The sequence below is a fragment of the Adiantum capillus-veneris genome, chromosome 7 (assembly GCF_014529385.1).
Source record: "Adiantum capillus-veneris isolate H3 chromosome 7, ASM1452938v2, whole genome shotgun sequence".
NCBI classification, from domain to species: Eukaryota; Viridiplantae; Streptophyta; class Polypodiopsida; order Polypodiales; family Pteridaceae; genus Adiantum; species Adiantum capillus-veneris.
In genome coordinates this window covers 87,294,221-87,316,170 of record NC_140937.1, presented here as the reverse complement: position 1 = coordinate 87,316,170, position 21,950 = coordinate 87,294,221, and the positions used below count along the sequence as shown (strand labels likewise).

At 42.6% G+C, this 21,950-nt stretch overlaps 1 protein-coding gene across 1 annotated transcript; it reads left to right on the top strand.

Moving 5' to 3' along the window:
• The first annotated feature begins 19,153 nt into the window (after window positions 1-19,153).
• LOC147454178 (uncharacterized) lies at window positions 19,154-21,735 on the top strand. The gene is made up of 6 exons (XM_086517287.1): window positions 19,154-19,719; window positions 19,804-19,890; window positions 19,989-20,160; window positions 20,279-20,493; window positions 20,633-20,954; window positions 21,077-21,735. Exons 1-6 carry the CDS (start codon window positions 19,306-19,308, stop codon window positions 21,439-21,441), a joined length of 1,575 nt encoding a protein of 524 aa, XP_086373413.1. The 5' UTR covers window positions 19,154-19,305; the 3' UTR covers window positions 21,442-21,735.
• Window positions 21,736-21,950: the final 215 nt, after the last annotated feature.

The window sequence follows — 21,950 nt, the reverse complement described above, 5'->3', positions numbered from 1 at the left end:
GGGGGATTCAAAGTAAACTCAATATTCAGGAAGTGCGTCCTAGAAATAATCCATTTATCCTGCCATAGAACTCTCTCAGAGAATGTAGGTTCAATATTTAGGCAAGGTGGATATATATCTTTAAGAGTAATCTCAAACATAGGATTGTTGAGGCTACACAGACCATCCATAAATCTGAATGAATGTTCAAAGTGTGTGAGTAACGAAGTACTTGCTGGGTTATTTAATGTTTTTAGGAGCCACTGGTATTCGAACTAACACAAAGATAGAGATTACACATAATCGGAGAGCATGCAAATCCCATTGGGATACCGAGAATTTGTTTGTAGCAGGTATCACCTACTTGGATACAACTGTTATTAAGTAGCCAAAATATATACTTATATAAATCATCCTCTTTAAAGATGAAAGGTGTAGATTTATTCGATTTTTTCACCCATCCTTTATTCCCTTTTAGTGAGATGCATGTATACCCAAGTTTCTTTCTGTGGGCAAAGGCAATCTTTATAAGACAAGATAAGGTATTAACAAGCCCATACTCTCCATCTATAGGGATATTTTCATAACATTGAGTTATGTCTGCAGTGAAGATAGAGAAAATGCTTTCAGGAAGGTTGATAGACACCTCGGCTGCGTTTCTTATGACCCAAAAAGGGAAATAATTTCTATTTCTGAATTTTTTTATATCTCTATGTTTGACGGCACAGATATCTTCAATTTCTAGTAGAACAAAATTTAAGCAGTGGGTGATATCATTCGTAACACAAGAGAATAGGCTTTTGGAAGCATAAGAAATCCATCTAAATTTATGCTTGTGATTCTTATATGTTGGGAAGAGTACATAAATTTTCAGAGAATCGGGACAATAACCAAGTCCTGATAATTCATTATTTAATGTTGTAGCTACACAAAGCGGAGAGTTCTCAAGTTTAAGAAAGTCCTTACTATTAAGTCTTGAATTGGCAGCCTCGAATGCTAATCTAAGCCAATAATGAGCCATTTCTTTTTGGAGTCAGAAATAGAGGTCTTAATTTTAGGTGTAAGCCAGGTAGTATTAGTGCTTAGCCATACTTGTGGCATAAGACTGACCTTTTTCCAAAAAATTCCTTTGAGTGTTGAGGTAAGTTGGAAGTGAACTTCCTCCCCTTGTTGGAGTTTTAAGGCCAAGTCGGCCAGGCATTCAAGTAGAGCCAATAAGGCACTTTGAGGATTTAGTGGAAAAGGAGGAATATGATTCAAGCCTTTACTCAAGAGGCTCCTTACCTATGGATCTGAAATGATTTCTAAGTTAGATGTACAAACATGTAATCCAAAGTCAGTGAAGCTTTTACAGAATTTCTGAAATAGATGACAAGAGCAGATAGGAATCTCATTGTTATGGAGAAATTCATTTGAATACAAAAGATTCTTAATAGGCGGCAAGTATTTCCATCCAATCATCACATCTTTTAGTAATAAATTCGATCCAAAACATTATGAGAAAATAGCATGGAGAGTAAAGAAATCCAAAATCTTGCTAGTAAACAAGCAATGTGAGAAAATATTATTACATGCTTCTTCCTTTGGAGGTAGGTAAAGTCTTCCACACGCATTCCTTCGTACCTGCATATTACATATCCAAAAGGTTTTTGATTGGTAGGTTTCTTCCCTGTCCTCTCACATAACTTCTACCTCTCCCTCTTCCAAACACAGATTCAATCGAGGAGGGAGTTAAGAAAGAGGTATAAGACGCCGCCGGAGAGACAGGAGTATTAGGTCATTTGGAAACTTGAGATTCATCATCTTCAATATTTGGTTTGATTTGGCCAACCATACTTTTGATACCTTTAAAGCCGCCATAAGTGGTTAGCAGAGTACCACACCCATCCGAACCAAGCTCTTCAAGTGTGTCACACATAATTGATCTGTACTGAATAAAGACAATTTGCAGTAAGACAAGATCCTTAGCTTGTCCACCAAGCCATGAGCAAAAGAGGGAAAGGTGAAATTATTCTGCTTTGTCAGGAAAGATACTAGGCAGATTGTTGAGGGCGTACCAACTAGCATGGTCAAACCAAATTATGCTTGACTCACAAGCAGCTTTGGGGTCTAAGAATCTGCACGCACACTTAAGGTAAGGCCTGAACACATTCCACACTGTCTCAGTGTAGTAATCAGCATTACTTTTACTAAAGGTCATCACTCCTTTAGTTCTTGCATATAAACCTGTATTCGAACTACATTTTTTATCATCAAGGAAACTCATATTGAATGGAGCTTTAATCAGATCCCCCTTGTCCAAGAGCTGGATCCCTTTAAGAACTTTAAGTTTGCATTGCTCAATAGTAGCAGGGGCCAGGTTGGCAAGGAAGACCCAGGTTTCCATAGAAATGGGTGTAATAAATCCTTTATTCGGGAACATCCATAGCCTGTGCTCTACCCCCAAGGATTCTACCTCAATTTGTTGTGAAGGTAAAAAAGGAAAGGCCCTAGAGACTTTCGGTTCCATGTCCAAAAGCGAAGCTTCACTGTGTGAACAAAGGTCCTTCTGAAATTCTTTTACCGCTTCTAATGTAGCTACATCTCTACAAAAGAGGCTATTCGGTGGAGGGACTATAGGCGTAGAGGGAGACGTAAAAAAGATGGGACTAAGCCCGCAAAATTTTCTAAGAAGATTGGAAAGTTCAGAGGCTTTGGAAGAGAAAGATGCCAAGTCCTAAATATGGGCTTTGAAAAGACCAGCCAGATTAGAGGTAAACTCCATCAAAAGCTTGATACCATCATATTTATTCTTAACAAGGAGAGCTAGTACTTTTACCCATAGGTCAAATGAAATAAGCTGGACAAGAGACAGACTAGACTCCTTCGAAGCTTCATAAATTAAGGCAGAGGCTTCTCTATCTTGTATACATTTTAGTACAAGAAGAGAAGCAAGGGAAAGGGGTTCCACAGGAAGAGCGAGCCCTTTATTCCCTTTTAGTGAGTTTCACATAGACTTTACCTACTCACAACTACTAGGTTGCACCAAGTTGTCGGTCTTCCCGCGATGAAATTGCCCAGAGTCTACCATATAGAGCCCATTCTCATGTCTCTTAACCTCACCCGCAAACCATCCGCAGTCAAAGAGATATTTGTGAAATGTTCTGAAATCCACTTTGATTATCCTCTCTATTGTTCCACATTCCCTCACCTCTTGTGTTGTCATGTCAAAGTTGCCCATAACTCCACTATTGTGAGTGGTTCAACGCTCATCTATCTTGCAGGTTCAAAAATGACGTCCTTCGGACCACATAGAGTTGAATATGAAGGCCTGCAAAAACCAATCAGGATAGATGAGAGAGAGAGAGAGAGAGAGAGAGAGAGAGAGAGAGAGAGAGAGAGAGAGAGAGAGAGATGACACACATACACACACACACCCCCACACGCACACACACTAAACACATTGAGTAGTTTACCCTTGGTAGACATCCTCACATGTACTCCCATTCTTTAGGGCTTATTTGTTCTCCTTGTGCCTTGGCCTTGGTCATGGCATTGTGTATCCACCCAACTAGAATTAGATCAGGGTATTTAGCAAGCTCTTTATGGAAGGGAGGTGCTCGCCTACCGCCATGCTACCTCTTCCATGCTTCCCTCTCCCTTTCTCTCGTTGTATGCACCTCCACATACATATCCACCCATTTGCCCATGATGGGAGCATTGAGTAGACAATGGTTGTTGACTATGGCTTGAAATTCCCTATCCACAATCAAGAGAGAACCTTTCCCACTTGGAATGTTTGCGTGTTTTTTTGGATCCTCTTCCTCCATCTTTAAACGAGGCAATGATGGGTCTATTGTGAAAAGACATTGAGAGACATACACAAAAGCCTCTTGTACAATCCAACCCTCTGCCATGCTTGCCTGAACACATGAAACCATTAGTGATTAAAGTAACCAATAAAAAGTGTTGTGAATACAATCCAATCCTAATAAGGTTTAAGGCTTAAGATCGATGAATACCTCTGGTTGTGATCGTAGCCTTACAAATTCTTTCAAGGTCTTTAGGAACCTCTCAAGAAAGAACATCCACCTGGAGTGAACCACACCACATATGGCTATATCCTCAACAACATGGAGCAATAGGTGAACTTGGCTAACAAGGTTAGGACGTGGGAATGCATCCTCAATAGCACAAGTTGCTTCAATCTCTAGAAGTTGAGTTGTTGGAATGGCTGAAACTTCGATTTCTTTGGAACTCACAAACCTGTAACCAAAAAAACCTTCATAATCTTCAAAGTAAAGTTTAGGAGGGAGGTTCAAATGTGCTATACTGACAACTTCTCCCACCTTGAATATTGCAGCCTTTACCTTCGTGTCTGCAAATCCACTAATGATAATTGGAAGCACAAACAGAAAGACTTATTAGTATCCAGAACCCTAAACCGCATACATACACTCTCACATACACACACACACACACACACACACATTACCTAAAGAATCTTGTGCCAATCATGGGATTTGAGCACATACAGTTGTGTGGATCCTCCTTTCTTAGTTTTAGTGAAGGCACCCTTGAGCGAACGCATATAACCTGTTGGAGTACGGATGGATGCAATGACTTGTTTCATCCTCTCTTGATCCACCCTTGATAGAATCCAAGGTGCCTTTGGAAGAACCATCTTCCCCCGAGGCCCATGCGAGGTATGGCTCCTTATGGCCCTCCTGTCCTCTCTAGCCCCCAATGATTCTTTCTTGCCTACTATGTGATCCCCTATAGCTTGCCCAACATTGGATCCAATAGGTGTTGGATTTTCAATGAAGCCCAATAGGGTAGTGATAAGAAAATAGAATACCTAGACATACCCCTAGGTGGATCATTGGGAGGAGGCAATGTGTTGTGATGCTCGTTCTAATGTCTTGCCCAATCGGCCATGGTCCAATGGAGTGGCTCCATCCCATTGCACGGTGGAGCATAAGGTTGATGTGTGGGCGGCAAGAAGCGATGGTTATTGGGGTAGATCACCTTACCAAGTAGAGCGGGTCTCTCTGTCACGAGTGAGGGTCCACAAGTTGGGCATGCACTATGTCCAGATGTCGATATTCCTACAAAAACAAAAGACATAACCGCATATAAGTGACCAATGCAAAGACATTAAAGAGCGTCACAAAGTATAAGCTTACCAGAAATCTCTCCAAGCCCGGGGTAGTCATGCATGGTCCACATGAGAATGCACTTGATCATTGTGCGCCGATCACAAAGTGGTCTTGATACATCAAAAACATCTATTTCGTTCCATAGCTCTTGAAGCTCTTCAATCAAAACCTATGACATAATTAAAGAACACTCGTTATTGCATATAACCACGAAAAAAACTCACAACTAACACTTATTACACTTAAACGTACCTCAATAGTGCATCGACCCTTGCATTGCTCCATCCAAACATTGCTTGAATATTCAAGATCTCAAGAGACGCTCGTAATTTGAAGTAGGAGCATCCCTCGTAAAGAGCGGTGTGTGTTGTCCCTAGCAATGAATCTTTGGTTTTTTGGGCGGTTTCTTCACATGCACACTCAGGCTCACACTCATTCGCCGCCTCACGTGCAAGAAGATCCTCAACCATATTGTGCAAATGATCTTCCTCCACCTTCATGTGGGGCGGGGTGGTGGGGAGATCCCCATATGTGGTGGATGTAGGATGCGCATGCGCTCGTGTGGACCCACCCACACCGGACGGTGGGTGTGACCCCCCTCCCATGACTGCTTCCTGGCGCAATCGCTCTTCTGTCCTCCTCCCGCTTCCTCCCCAGATCACACTCCAATGGGAAGCGACATCAATGGATGCCAAAACCCTCGGATCGCTAGTTTCCATTCGAGCGCATTTTCTCGGATCGTCCCATAGTCCATAATCATCCACGTGAGCCAACCATATACGCCGAAGCCGTGCAATCGCACGCTTACATCGCATACATGGACATGGTAGTCGCTCGCTCAACCATCGAGTTCGTTCCGCGCCAACCGGCGGACCCACGTCATCCCAATCGACCTGCACACACGACCACACACTAAATAAGAAAAAATAAAATAAGCAAAAGAAGAATCAAGAATGTTGGTACTGACATGATTGACACTCATTAAGGATAGAGGGGACTGTAAGGTAAAGAGGTGGGTACAAGAGGTCATCCAATCGGCATAACCTTAATGGTTCATCGCAGCTTTTCACGGTAATATACACGGTAATAAGCGCGGGAAAAGATGCGGTAAAATTTCCACCAAATTTTTTTATATAAAGGGGGCACCTACGTGCCCCCGCAAAATTGAATTCCAAAAGTTCAAAAGCGAGCTCCTTTTCTGTGCAGGCCTGTTTCCCTCTCCATCTCCAAGCTCTCTCTCCTTGTCCCTCTCCATCTCCAAGCTCTATTACTCTCTTCATCTCCATCCCCACCATATCCAAGAGATCGAGGTCACGACTGTAAGTGCTCGAACTCTCTCTCTTTCTTCTCGTTCTTCTACACACACACACACACACACAATGCACACACACACACACACACTATTTTGTGCACAATCACACACTAATGCAAGCATTAGTGTGTGCATGCATTATATACACACTAATGCCGCATTAGTGTGTGCTTGTGCATGCATTAGTGTGTTTACACACTAATGCATGCACAAGAACACCCTAATGTGAGCATTAGTGTGTGCATGAATTATACACTAATGCTTGCATTAGTATGTGATTGTGCACAAATTAATGTGTTTTCACACACTATTTTGTGCACAATCACACACTAATTCCCGCATTAGTGTGTGCATGCGTTACAAGCACACACTAATGCAAGAATTAGTGTGTGCATGCATTATACACACACACTAATGCAAACATTAGTGTGTGCATGCATTATACACACACACTAATGCAAGCATTAGTGTGTGCATGCATTAGTGTGTTTCCACACACTAATTTGTGCCCAAGCACACACTAATGCAAGCGTTAGTGTGTGCATACCTCTCTTGCACACACTAATGATTGCATTAGTGTTACAATCACACACTAATGCAAGCATTAGTGTGTGCATGCATTAGTGTGTTTTCACACACTAATTTGTGCCCAAGAACACACTAATACAAGCGTTAGTGTGTGCATATAGTGTGTTTTCACACACTAATTTGTGCCCAAGAACACACTAGTACAAGCGTTAGTGTGTGCATACCTCTCTAGCACACACTAATGCTTGCATTAGTGTGTGCTTGTGCATGCATTAGTGTGTTAACACACTAATTCATGCACAAGAACACACTAATGCAAGCATTAGTGTGTGCATGCATTAGTGTGTTTCCACACACTAATTTGTACCCAAGCACACACTAATGCAAGCGTTTTCACACTAATGCTTGCCCAAGGACACACTAATGCAAGCATTAGTGTGCATGCGCTACAAGCATACCAAAACATACCTCCATGTGGGTGTGCGATGATGTTGATTGAGACCCCAATGGTCACCTAGAAGCCCAACGGTAGATTAAGGGCCAACACACACACATAGATTAATTTCTTTGCCACACACTAACGCACACACACAATAGATTAATTAGAAGCACACACACACTCTCTCTAAATGGATGCAAAAAAAATAAGCACACAAACCATTTCTTAAATAGGAGATAAAAGAAATCCTATGCAGGGAGGAATCCTATGCAAGGAGGAATCCTATGCAATAAAGAATCTCACTTTGACTAGAATCCAATGTTAATTAGGGTCCCTTTTTTGTGAAATTGTAGGATATGGCATCCTCTTCCACGCCCGGCTATCGAACCATAGAGGACTTTCTTGCCGATGGCCTCTCTTACGAGGACACTTGTTCCACTTACTACTCGCAGTCTTCCTCCCACCAGCCACTATCGTCCTTCGGCTTTGGATGGTTCCGAGATGTAGTACACGACCCCGACCTCGAGAGAGCATACCGCGCCCAGGCAGAGTGGCTATCCTAGCAGCAGAGTCTTCTAGGGCGGTACACACCCGCACAGTTGGCTGCCTATGGGCTCTCACGGCTTGCGACACCAGGCACCAGCACTCCCTACGTGCAGAGTGTGCCTCCCACAGCGCCTCCCTCCACCTTACCCTCGACTTCTCGTCACCAGCACCTCCCTCCACCTTGCATTCGCAGTGATCCACCCCCGCACCGTCGAGTTATTTGTTGCCTACACCACCCAGCGGTTTGTGCTCAGGCCAGCTCTCTTCGGGTGGCACTCTTCCCGTAGTGGTGGCTCACGCTCTCGTCGAGGTAGTGGCTCGTGCTGCTTTGGTGGTGGAGGGGGCAGTGCTACAGATTCACCTCCTCTTACACCCCGACCTCCTCGCTCACCCCTTGGAGCTCAACATGAGGATGAGGACCGCGATGCGCCCGCCTAGGACGCTCGTGGCTACTACTATTATATACATCGAGGGGGGGAGGTGGATCTAGGTTCCTCTTTGGGGAGGACATTTCGAGGGCACCTTAACCAGCTGATCCAATCGACATACCAAGATTTCTTTAAATCTTTCAAAGATCAGGACCCAACCGACTTGACGTACATTCACATGACATTGCTCATGCGGTTCCCTAATCCGAAAGTGGAAGAGTTCTCCAGGCAGTGGCTCGAGGAGTACGTCAAGAATTTCTTGAAAAATAAGAATTCCAGTGTGCGGAGGGCGGCAAAGCGAACATTTGAATCTGAGGGTCACAACTATCGCCTTGGAAATGTTCACGACAAGGAGTGGGAGAAAGCCCAGGGCGAGCTGAAGGACGAGAGAGCGGCAAGTGCTACGGCGCACACTCGGCAGGTAGTGGCGAGGGCGTAGCAAATGCCCACGCATTACGGCTCGGGCGGAAAAGCAGCATGGAAAGATAAATTTGTGAGTGCACGTATTTTCATTTGAATTGATTTAATTTGTGGTAATAAGGTTAGGTTTGTGATATGTTTTAATTGATATATAGCAAAATATTACTATGAACCGCCCAAGCCAAGAGATCCAGAGATACAGAGAGAGCCACTCCGAATATCAGACATGGTGTTGGCTGTATGAAAACAACAAAATCAATCGCGAGGAATTTGAAAATGCATGTCGTACACTACAGCCTGTAAGTGTGAAATTTTTTATTAAATGAGTGCATGCATAATTATGTATCCATTTGTATTAATTACAGGTTTTGTTGTTTTTTTCTTTTCCAGAGTTAGGGAGTCCCTCAAGAGGTCCGAGGATCCGACTAGCTCAACCCTCCGAGTATTTTTGGGCCCGTCTTCTTTTGGCCACATTTGTATAGCCCCCATGCATCTCCTATTTGGGCAATTTTGTAATATCCAATATAATTAAACACTTGATTTTGGCCCAAAGTCTTCTTTTGGCCACAGTTGTATAGCCGCCATGCATCGCCTATTTGGGCAATTTTGTAACGAACAGTTTCTCCAATATAATTAAACTTTTGATTTTGGCCCAAAGTTTTTGTGCAATGAAATTGTTGTTTTTTTATTTATTAAATGATAGGAAAAAAAAGGAAAATGACCATTTGGATGGGTCCTACCAAGGACCATCCAAATGGTCATCTGCTTTTTTAAAAAAATACTCGCGTGTGCGATAATGCTGGCGGTAATTCTTGCGGTAACGCCCGCGGAAATAAGCACGGAAATATAGCCGGGCCAATTACCGCGCACATTGCTGAAGGACCATTACCGCGAGCATTGACTCTAGCATTACCGCCTTCGAGATTTTGTGACTTTAACTTTTTCTTTGTTTTTGTGCGTCTATCTGAGCGGTAATGTGCTCCAAATGTCATAGTGGAGTCGTAACTTCTCTGAAATCAGAGCTCTTTTTTTGGGTCAGAGCAGACTTTCATTCTTGCAGTGAGCTTTCCCAAAACCTGGTAAACAGAAGTAATAGCTTGTGAAATGATAGTATTTAAAGTAAAGTGATAATGAGAATCATGAATATAGAGTGGATTGGTAGTGCTAGCAACCTTTCACCAGTCAGGTTAAAAAGAACCAATGAGAGTGTGTGATAGCACCCCAGCCTACTAGAGTATAATAAATTATACTATAATAGGCGATTATTTCTAGAGTCATAGTCTGAGAGAGATCAACAACCAAGTCAATCTCTCTTTTGCGTTTATTGTGTGTGTAGCAGTTCTAAATCTATATATATACGCAAACAAACACTAATTGTTCACAGACCAACAATTCTAGAAAAGTACTATGGATTTGTACAATAATTTATTTGCAGTTGAAAATAAATTTTGTACAAGGTAATGAAGAAAACAGAATATAGCTCGGGAAACCGCCAGCCCAAAGTCTAGGAACTTTTTCTTCACATTAAGAGATCCTCCATATGTTAAGAACAGAATGTTTTAATCAAGAAAGGTAGCCCTCGCCTGCACCCATAGCCACAAGAAAACAATTTGTTAGCACGTGATTGTACGCAGGTGATGCTAGGCATCCCATTTGTTATCCATGTTACCATCAAAAAAACATAGTTCTTAACTTGTATTTTGTTCTTTTAGATAAAAAGTTTTCTTGGCTTTTTCGCCAATCTGATACGGAAAGTGACAAACCCCAAAGACCAGCCATAAAACTGGTTTATTTCTTGAATATATTGGTTTTTTAATATAAAAGAAACTTTCTTTATCAATCCTTAAGATTTTAGGAGTTAAGGAGATTATCAAATTTAAACAGACCTTCATCACTAAATAGATTGGAGAGAAATACAATCTATAGATTTATGCACAAGCAATCTTAAGTCAGACCTAAGTTTATCAAGGACCACCACTTCCTTGTAAAAAAAAATTGAAACTGATCTTATATTTGGAACCAGTTTTATAACCAAGCTGAGAAATTTCCCCAGAAAAAACTAAGTATTTACCAATTTACAAACCTGAGATCCCCCTTTCTTAGATAATTTCACTACCTTTATCAAGAAATAACCTTGTTATTAAGTCATGTACAACATACTGCAGCCGCGAGTCAGGTAAAAAACTGTATACCAAAAATACCCTACACGACTCAGTTCCTTAGAGCCAGCTCAGACACCTTCCGAGAAAGAAATAACTTAAAAGTCTCCAGCCAGGATCAGCCAAAGGAAAAAATTACAACATACTCATCGTCTCAAGCACTTTTTTTAAACACACCAACTAGAAGCATTTTGAATAATATACATCAAGATGTTAGAAATAGACCAGCTAATATTGAGTGAAAATAAACAGCGAGCCAACATTGGCAAGCAAATTTTATAGAATAATCAAGGTTTCCACAAACTATGGCCAGTAGTGATCAGTGTCTATGCTCACTTGGTGAGCAACAACCAGAAACTTTCACAAATATTCCCAGCTTGTGAAGTACTATAGTAAAAGAAGTCCAAGTAAGTTTGAAACCAGCTATCTACATAATCCGGTATATGCTGCCACTTATTTCCTACAAAAAATCCGAAGCTATGGCTACACACCCGAAGTATTCAGTAATTTCCAGAACACCTTTTAGTTGAATCAGTAAAATAGACGTCTGTTCTAAAAAAATCAGACCAGGGTCTGTTACATTACAAAGAATACTACAATTCAATTTGTATTCCAACTTACTAAGGAAACCGAACCTTCCAGCTCATTGTTTTTAAGTTTCCCTGAAGTTTCCACTTCATCAGTGCTGACCTTATTTTGAGGAGTAAAAAAACTCATAGAACTACCAAATTCCATTTAGACATCATGTCATATAGTAATCAGTACAGTCATTTATTAACCGATCCTCCAAACCAAGCCGTTTTTTTACCATAGGATATAATCTCATCTAAAAAAACGGTTTTTAGAACCCAGACATTATTCTCCCCACCACTTATTCCACGGAGACCTAGCATTATTAGAGGATCACCACTTCACAACATTCATAAGTAAACCTCAAGTAAAATACCCATTGATTCTTATAAAGAAAGAAACCTATTTTCCGAACCTGGTACGTTTTACAAGCGGACAGATTTGAACAATGTTTTATTTCTACATTTTAATTTTCCAATGAAATAAGCTACAGCCACATCATCCAACTCATACATTCTTTCAACATATTCAAGAATCAAAAACGGATTTCTGTTAATCTGTAGATTAGGAGACAACGAAGCCTCCACAATAGCCTTCTCCGACTTTTTCGGCATATTGAGCCGACAGGAGCCAGTAGTTAATAACACACACAGTTTTGAACTTACACACACAGAGGTGATAACAGAACACGCAGCTAAGTGAGTATGATTACTCACCTTATGAGTCTTTTTATACGAGTTGATGCCCATCTGCAGAAGATGCGACACCTGAGTTGGACAGGTTTACCCACAATCAAGGTTGCCAGCACAAGCATATACCACGGGATCCCCCACATCCCAAGATCCGGAGGTTTACAGGCAAGATGCGCCACATCTGCTACTATAATCGACAGCATACCCACACCCCAGTACGCAGGTGGTGGCGTGCAGCAGAGGCAAGAAGACTTAATGCAGAGAATACTACCCCGCTACAGAGTATTTTTAGTACAATGAAAAGATAGTGTTAAGTTAAATGCAAAGCCAGGTCATACAGTCCAACCCAACACCAAGGCAAATAGATAACCATCTATTCCCATAGTCAATGCCCGGTCCGTAGATTTGTAGCGAGTTTATTGTATCAAGCCTTGGATAAACATACATAGCTGGTTTTACACCTACTATCCCAACCCTACATTAAGCTTATGTAATTTATCAATCCACTAGGGTAAAATATGCGCCGATCTACAAGGTGAGAGTTTAATCAATTTTGGGTAATCTTTTCTATTTCCAATTTGGCCTAGGAGTTGATGGTTGATCATATATAAAACCCGAGTCCAGAGTATCTTTTCCAGAGTTAGCATTCTTCAGCTACTTTGCTTACCCGGTGTATTTAGAAAATTATGGCATACAGTCACCACCAGGTTTTCTCCATAGCAACTACACATCTCTTTTTGTCAAATGAATCTACTCGGAGAGAAACATTACTCCGCTATGAACTTCATCTATTTCCGCATTTAGGAACCTCTGTTTCCCAAACTAAGTGGTGGAAATATCAAGACCGAGTGACACGAGTTACCCTTTGGGGTCATGAACATTTCAAGAACAATATCCGATTGGCGATGGTTACTGAGGTTGTGGGCCTCGGGCCAAAGTATTATTACATCGAGCATTCAATAAAGCCAGGTTTTTCCCATCGGTTATACCTTCTAGCCCATTTTCTGTTACCATATACATTTGGTAGTGATGTGTGTGAACACACTAGGACCGCCGGGGCATTTTTCCCCTCTTTAGGAGGTTTTTTCCCCCGTGCATTGTATATACGCCCATCACTCTAGGTCTATCTATCTTTCCATTGCACACTAAGTAACACACTCTCTATTGTGTGCCTTGATCTTCCTTTGTCTTCTCCAAGCTGTGTGTGTTTCTCTGCAACCCTAATTCCAACAATTGGTATCGGAGCAAGTCACGTCCTCCCGGGCTTAGTCGCCAGTTGCTCCGGCACACGCCTGCTCACTTTCTCCGATTTTAGTGAGCTTTGGTGAGCGTTTGCAGGTCAACAAATATTTTGGGTAAGCTCGAAGAGCTTGGTCTGCTCAGAATTTTGATTTGGGCTCATTTCGGCCTCCGTTTCCACTACAAGCAGTACTGCACAGGCTATTTCGTCATTTTGTGCAGAACAGGTGCCTTATAGTCTTCTACGGTTTGTTCTATATAGCACAGGTTGTTCCCGCACCGTTTCTCCTATTTTCGGGCAGTTTTCACATTAGGTTTAGCATTTACCATGGCTGACAACAACAACACAGATGTGTTCAAGATGTTTGCTGTTAAGGACAGGCTGGATGGGGACAACTACCCTATGTGGGCTTATATGATGCAACATGTTCTTGTGTCAAAGGGTGTCTGGAACATTGTGCAGGGCATTGATGTACGTCCTAGTTCTGAGGATGTATGCGATGTTGAGGATGTTGGAGGTCCTGCTGCAAGGATTGCAACTGTTAGAGTTGTTTTGCCTACAGCAGAACAAGCTCGTTGGGATGTTAAGGATGCGCAGGCTCATGCATTAATTGCGTTGTCTGTGAAGCGCACCATTGTTCCTCACATCCGTTGAGCAAAATCTCCAAAACAGGCTTGGGATATTTTAGCAGGTGTTTATGCAAGCCGCAATGAGGCTAAAATTGCTTTGCTGCGTAAAGAGCTGGAGTCGAAGATTATGCATGAGGAAGATGATATGGACACTTTCCTTGCTAGTGTCAAGGATATCAATGAGCAGCTTATTTCTGCAGGTGAAGTCATTTCAGATAGTTCCCTTGTGTAGACTGTTCTTGATGCCTTACCAGATTCCTACCAGACTTTTGCTAGTACTTGGAGACTTATGACCCAAGGAAATCCTGAAGTTGTCAAGTTTGATGCATTATGCACATTGCTGTTACAAGAGTCACTTTCCAGAAAAAACAGGATTAGGCAGCGTGCAGTTGAACAGGCTTTTATTGCTTCTCAAAGAAAGGGTGGTAACAGTAATGCAGCCACTTCTTATGGTTCTACTACAAGTGGCAAAAATTATGTTCCTAATGCTTTTGCTGGCAGCACATCGTCTGGCAATTCTGGTGATAAGGGCAAAAAGAATATGCGTTGCCATTATTGTGAAGCCAATGATCACTTGATCAAGTCGTGTCCTAAGTTGAAGGCCAAAGAGGCTAAGAAGCAAGAGGGTGGTTCCACTGCAAATGTTGGTTCCACTACAAATGCAGCAATTGTTGAGTCTACTGTGAAAGGAGACTGTGTTGCTGATGTTGATGCAGAATGGGCGTTTAGCGCAGAGTGCACTTACAATCCTTTTGTCCATGATGCATGCTTTTCAGTTGCTGCAGATTCACATGTGTGGTATTTCGACAGTGGTGCTACAAAGCACATTACCTCACATCGTGAATTGTTTACCTCTCTCGAGTCTGTCCCTCATGGGAATTCAGTCACTTGTGCCAACAACGCCTCTTATCCAGTTCAGGGAGTTGGAAAGATTGTGCTCACTGCTACTAATGGTAGTTCCTTCACACTTGTTGATTCACTTTATGTACCTGGGATCAAGAAGAATCTCTTGTTTGTATCCGCACTTGCTAGACTTGGACTTGTAGTCAAATTTGTGGATGACAGATGTACAATTCATGATCTCAGTTTTGGTGATGAAATTGTTGCATCTTGCCTTTTATGCCGTGGGTTGTATAAGCTCACTTTGTATGACAAGTGTGGACAAAATTTTGCAAATGCTGTTGCAGATTCAAGGGCTATTTCAAATGCAAAACTTTGGCATGCACGTTTTGGTCATCTGAATTTTGCCAGTTTGCTGCGTTTGCAGAAATCTGATATGGTTGCTTTTTTGCCACCTCTTGAAGCACCTGTCAAACATGTTTGTGAAGGCTATATTTTGGGTAAGATGCAGCGTTCTAAGTTTCTAAAGGATGGTTCAGTTCAGGCCACATGCAGGTTGCAGCTTGTGCATAGTGATGTTTGTGGGCCCATGCAAACTCCGTCCTTGGGCAATTACCTGTACTTCGTGACTTTCATTGATGATTACTCCAAGCATGCATGGGTATTTCCGCTTAAAGCGAAGTCCGAAATTTTTATGTGCTTCAAACAATTTCTCGCTATGGCTGAAAATGTCTCGAAATGTACTATGCATACCCTCCATTCCGATCGAGGGGGGGAGTATATGTCTCATGAATTTAATGCATTTCTGGCTAGTCGTGGGATAAAACACCAATGTACAGTGCCTTATACACCTCAGCAAAATGGTGTTGCTGAGAGAAAAAACAGGTCACTAACGGAAATGGCACGATGTATGGTCAAAAGTCAAGCTTTGCCGCATTCTTTTTGGCTTGAGGACATCATGTGTGCCACTTATGTACTTAACAGGTGTCCTACGAAAGCTTTACAGTCTATTACTCCATATGAAGCATGGCATGATAGAAAACCTTCTATTGAGCACATGCGTGTTTTTGGCTATTTGGCATATGCTTTGGTGCCACAAGTGCAGCGCAAAAAATTGGATGATAAGGCTGTCAAATGTATTTTTGTTGGTTATAGTGCTGAAAGCAAAGGATACAGGTTGTATCATCCGCAAACAAAACGTATTCTGGTTTCACGGGATGTAGTGTTTGTGGAAGATTCCGTTCAGCCCTTGCTGTCATGTACTAGAGACAGTAATGTAAGCTCACATGACATTTATGACACTTTGTTGCCTCTTTTCAGTGGTGGAAATACGAATGTAAGTTCCAATGAGGCAAATGTAAAGATGAAATATTTGGGGCTGTTGCATCATTATTTGGGTATACAGTTTAAGCAGTGTGATGGTGGTATTGCCTTGTGTCAGAAAAGTTACATAGAGACATTGCTATGTAAGTTTGGACTTGAGGATTGCAAACCTATTGCCAATCCCATGGAAACAGGTTTGAAGTTGAGTCTACATGATGCTGGTGATCCTGCTAATGTCACTCTTTACCAAACTGCTGTTGGCTGCCTCATTTATGTATGCAACACGAGGCTGGATATTCAGTTTGCAGTCTCACAGGTCAGCAGATTTATGCATAGCCCAGGGTCTAAGCATTGGCAAGCTGTCAAGAAGATTTTCTGCTACCTTAGTGGCACTTTACATCTTGTCTTGTTTTATCCCAAGGGGGGATCATTGCCGTCAGACTTACATGCTTTTTCGGACTCAGATTGGGCTAGTTGTTTTCACACGCGAGTGTCCACAAGTGGTTTTTGTTTCATGCTTGGAAGTTCATGTATATCATGGTTGAGCAAGAAGCAACCTACTGTGGACACTTCGAGTTGTGAGGCTGAGTACAAGGCAGTCTTCACAGCTACGGTTGAGTGTGTATGGCTCAGATGCCTTATGGCTGATTTGGGTGTTGGATAGGACACTGCCAACACTATCTACATTGACAGTCAGAGCGCATTGGCAGTTGCAAGGAACCCAGTGTTTCATGCTCGCACAAAGCACATTGAGGTGCATTATCACTATGTCAGGGAGAGGCTCTTAGCAGGAGAGATCAGCTTGGCTTATGTGCCAACACAGGACAACCTTGCAGATCTTTTCACAAAGGCATTGTCTCGTGAGAAGCTTGAAGCTTTCCGCAAAGCTTTGGGCTTACTCCCCTTTGTGGACTGATCTTGTCCTCAGGGCATGGCACTTCCCTTTACTCATGTGCCAGCTCTCGTTCACCGCATCACTCCAGGGGGGATTTGTTACCATATACATGTGGTAGTGATGTGTGTGAACACACTAGGACCGCCGGGGCATTTTTTCCCTCTTTAGGAGGTTTTTTCCCCCGTGCATTGTATATACGCTCATCACTCTAGGGCTATCTATCTTTCCATTGCACACTAAGTAACACACTCTCTATTGTGTGCCTTGAGCTTCCTTCGTCTTCTCCAAGCTGTGTGTGTTTCTCTGCAACCCTAATTCCAACAAAGTGGCCCAACAATGAAGAAAGCACTAGCATGACAAGAAGATCAAAGTGAGGGAATTTTGACTTGCAAGTTGATCAAAATTCTTAGAAGGTAAGTCTGATCCGGTTGAATAATGTGCAAAGTAACTCTTTAAAATTCACATAGTTTGAGTTTTTTTTTGAAACTTATGAATGTGATTCTATAAAGCGAAACAATATTTCATGTGATGCAAATAGCTAGCAGCAAATCTTTCATAGTCTATGGTGAGAATGATCATAATTGGACTCCTTTTTGTTTTCTTCTAATGCTCAATTTTGGTATACTTTAGTAATTTTTACATAAGAGAATCATTTAGACCATACCTTGCATGGCGGCACCTTTGAGTATTTGCCTTGAAATTGTGAGTTGCATTATAGAGAAATGTTAATGAACTTTATTAATTTGGTAAAATAAAAATGTTTCTTTTGAAATATACTTCAATTGTGAGATACATTAATGCACTTTGTTAATTTGTTCAAAGAAAGATGTTTCTTAATTTGAAAATATACACTTGATCAATTGTCAAATGTGAGTGGAAGATCGTAAGATTTCTTCTCGAGTATAAAGTTTAATTTTGTTAAACGGTAGCAAGGTGTGCCAATCTGTGTCACCCACAAAGACGAAAGATTTAAGCTATAATCAAACTATGTAGCCACCCATAGAAAACCAGATGCAATTTGTTTCAGAATTAAATGTGTTTATCCGTTTTAACCTGCTTATTTGCAACAAACTATCGCAGTCAATGCTTGACAATTTGAGTTAAGTTGCTACACGTTGAATTTATCTTACATCAGCTACATTTATCTCAAAGTTAGAGACGAATTGCACCTTCAATTCAACACAAAGGGCTAAAAAATGCAGGTTAACCAAACCTTATAAGTATTCTCGTTGGTTTTGGGTGTAAAGCTCTAGATATACATAGATACGATTAAATTAAACATGTAGTGAATATGTGACGTTTGCAACACTGTATAAGGAGTCAATACAGTTAAGGCAATGGAAAAGCCAAGTTATGACCGTTTTTTAGCTTTTACTTGTGCATGAACACATCAATGCTTGTGGAAACACATATAGCTTTAGTTAACAATAAAACATTGTTGTTTTAAAACACGTACAAATATTTCACCATGATAATAAATAAATAATTATACGATTATTCTTGCTTGTAGTTTGATATTTCTTTTGTTATAATATTCAATACAAACATGTAAGAGACTTTACATTCATATTGTTGTAAGAGTCCTTAAGGAAGTGACGTCATTTGTTTCTTTGTACTATGAGAAATCGTCATCATGTATGTCGAAAATTGCACATTTTCATCATGCAATAGTGTTTTTACTTCAAGGCAAAGTAAAATTTCTTATCATCACCATCTTTTTCAAGTAAAGCATGACTTGTGAATGTGCTTTTCTTTGTTCTGCAACATGAAAATTTTACACAACGTGCTAAAGGAGGTGCAAAAGTTCCATTAATGTTTCTCATCATCGTGAGAACAAGTCTAAAACTCCAGGTGTTAAGAAGTTTTACTCGGTGGAAGGAAAAGTCAAGAAAATGGGAGCGGCGTGAATTTGTTTCTTTCAAACCTTGGCCAAGTAAAAGTCAACAGATGTATTTATAGCTGGCCTGGGCTGGGTCTTTTATAAAGCTGGTGCCGAGCCGCAACTGATCAGCATCTCCCCGCATACCTCTGATCAACACCTCTCCCCACCTTTTTCTCCCCTCCTTCCATTTTTTAAGCTCCGCGTACGTAGTACAACTAGCTTGCTGCTGCGTCCATACTTCCGACCATCAGCTTGTCCACGCCTAGAGCGTAGCCTATATTGGCCATGAGCTATGGAGACTCAGCTTCTGGCATGTGCCGGCGCCGTAATAGCCCTACCATAAGGGCCAGCTGCTGCAGCGTAAGAGCATCAGTACTATTACTTCCGCTGTTGCTTTACATCGTTGCAGCTGCGGCGGCTCTTACTTATGGCGTCGTCCGCGCCGAGGTGCAGCTCACCATCTCCGCCACCACGCCATCGGCGGCCGCTTCGTCCGCCACCCCCAACACCTTCATCGGCACCGTAGGCAACCAGATCGCCGCGTCGCTCTTGGCCAGCAACACGCCCGCCTTGCTATGGGGGTCCGTGTCCGCCGACGACATCAACGCCGCTTGCCACTACATCGTGGACACCGGCAGCCTCACCCTCACCGCCAGCGTCTCCAACGACTGGGGCGGTTCCGAGGATCTCACCATGCAGGTAATTCTTGTTCTTGCTATGTTGTGATCTGTCTTCTCATTTTGATGCGAGAACCAGAAAACTAACGGGCCATGCACTGTACAGGTCCAAGCAACCGGGGGCTGCCTCGCGGCTAGCGACGCATCAGGGACGGAGTTTGTCTTCACCGACAACTACGGGCGCAAAAGCGTTGTGAGTACAGCAGCTGGCGGCTCATCTGCTAGAATTATATTATAAGTTAATTAAATGATCGCTCCTTGTACTCGCCCCTAATGATTGAATTGGTGCAGGTGGTTTGCCCAAGCAACGCTGGCGCTTCCGGCTGCGGGGTTTACGTCACCGGAGACGACGTCAACAACCTCTACAACTCCTTCAACAACGGCGGCTCCAAGCGCAGGATGCTAGGGATGAACATTGGAAGAAGAATGCTTGCAGACGATTGTCAGAGCGGCGCTGCAGAAGGCAAGCTTGTAGCTACTAGTATCCTTGATGATATGCCATTCAATACTACGTATACTGGTGATCGACTGGTTGCTGATTCAACCCTAATTTTCTACGTTATGTCCATATGATTATACAGGCGCCATCACCGGTGCCGTCACTGGAATCTTGGGTACCGCCGAGTGCTTGGCCTTGGGTCCTTTGGCACCCTTCTGCATCATCGGTGTGGTGGGGGTGAGTGCGGAGCTAGGGGCTGCCGGCGGATGCATCGCCAGCTGCTTCCCAGGCGATGCAACCGTCCAAACTCGTCACGGTCCTCTCAAGCACATGTCCCAGCTCGATGTTGGGGACGAGGTACCAGCGACTCATCTTATTGCATGTCGTGTCATGTTATATCCATGTCCACTAATTATACGGTAGCTGGCGTGCGGGCATCGGCAATTGCCACGTCGGTGCTATAAAAGCTGACCCTGCCTGTGTGCATGATATGCAGATAGCTGTTTGGGGCGAGGACAACCGTCTCACATACCAGCCTGTATATGCATTTGGCCACAAGGATGCCACTGCTATGGCCACGTTCCTCGAGATCACTGTGGAGCCCGTGGTCGCTAAGTCTACGTCAGACGTCGCCGCAGCTACTAGGACTCTTCGCCTCACTCCCATGCACTTTCTACCCAGTGCCACTGCCACCGCCAACAATGTTAGCATCAACCACATCGACGCATTGTATAAGCGCTCACAAGATATCAAGATCGGGGACATTGTGTGGGCCGCTAAGGAGCAACAAGAACCTCTCAGCCCTTGCTTGGTGAAAGGTGAGTGCGTGCAAATGCCATTTCAATATTACAACACTTGTGGTGGACTTACCTCCACATCGAATGACACTTTCCTCATTGCAAAACACACTCACTTTCTTGCTGCCCTTCTTCTTTTGCAGAGATATCCGTGACGAGGAGCCAAGGCCTCTACAACCCCCTCACTATGAGTGGCACCATAGTTGTGGATGGCGTGGTGGCTTCCGTGCATAGCGAGTGGTTCCTCGACCCCTTTCTAGATGCCATGGGTCTTACACACTGGCTGCCATCTACGTACCAGATCCTTCTCTCACCGGTGCGAATGCTCTACCGCATCATGGGAGACCACACATACATTGCCACATACAAGTGGCTTGATGATCACCTTGACATCCCAACATTTGGAACCAACTATGGGGCTCATGTCTCCATGGCCACATTGGGTGCCACAACTATACCTCTTCTCATGGCCCTTCTAAAGATGTGCTCTAGGAAAAACGTTCACTGATCGACTTTACCCGCTCCTTTGTTCACGTATACTTGGTGTGTCCATGAGCCAACCTTATTCTCTTACACCACCCATAGCCAATCCCGGTTTACTCCCCAATGAAGTCCTTAATCAGCTCCTTCTCCCTCTTATATTTTCTTTTTAATTTACATAAAACATACCGATGTCCTTCTCCCATAATCATTGCTCACTGCGGCAAACTCGTCACCCATAGAATGTCTAACATTACACACACATGGGTGTTGTAAATAATTATTTAATGATTACCTTTTCTGTTTGAATAAGCTCTATGCATCATCCATAACTTTCTTAATTCATAGCCAAATCTACGCTCAATATTTTATTGTCCTCAACATAGTGTACCTAATGCAATCATAGTTTGCACTTAGAAAATGAGATTTCTTTTTTTTTTTTTGGGGGGGGGGTGTGAGTGTTCTAAAGCTTGAAATCGGGAGGAATATGTTCAGTTTATTGGCCCCCTTCACTACTGAGTATCGCACTAAAAAAAT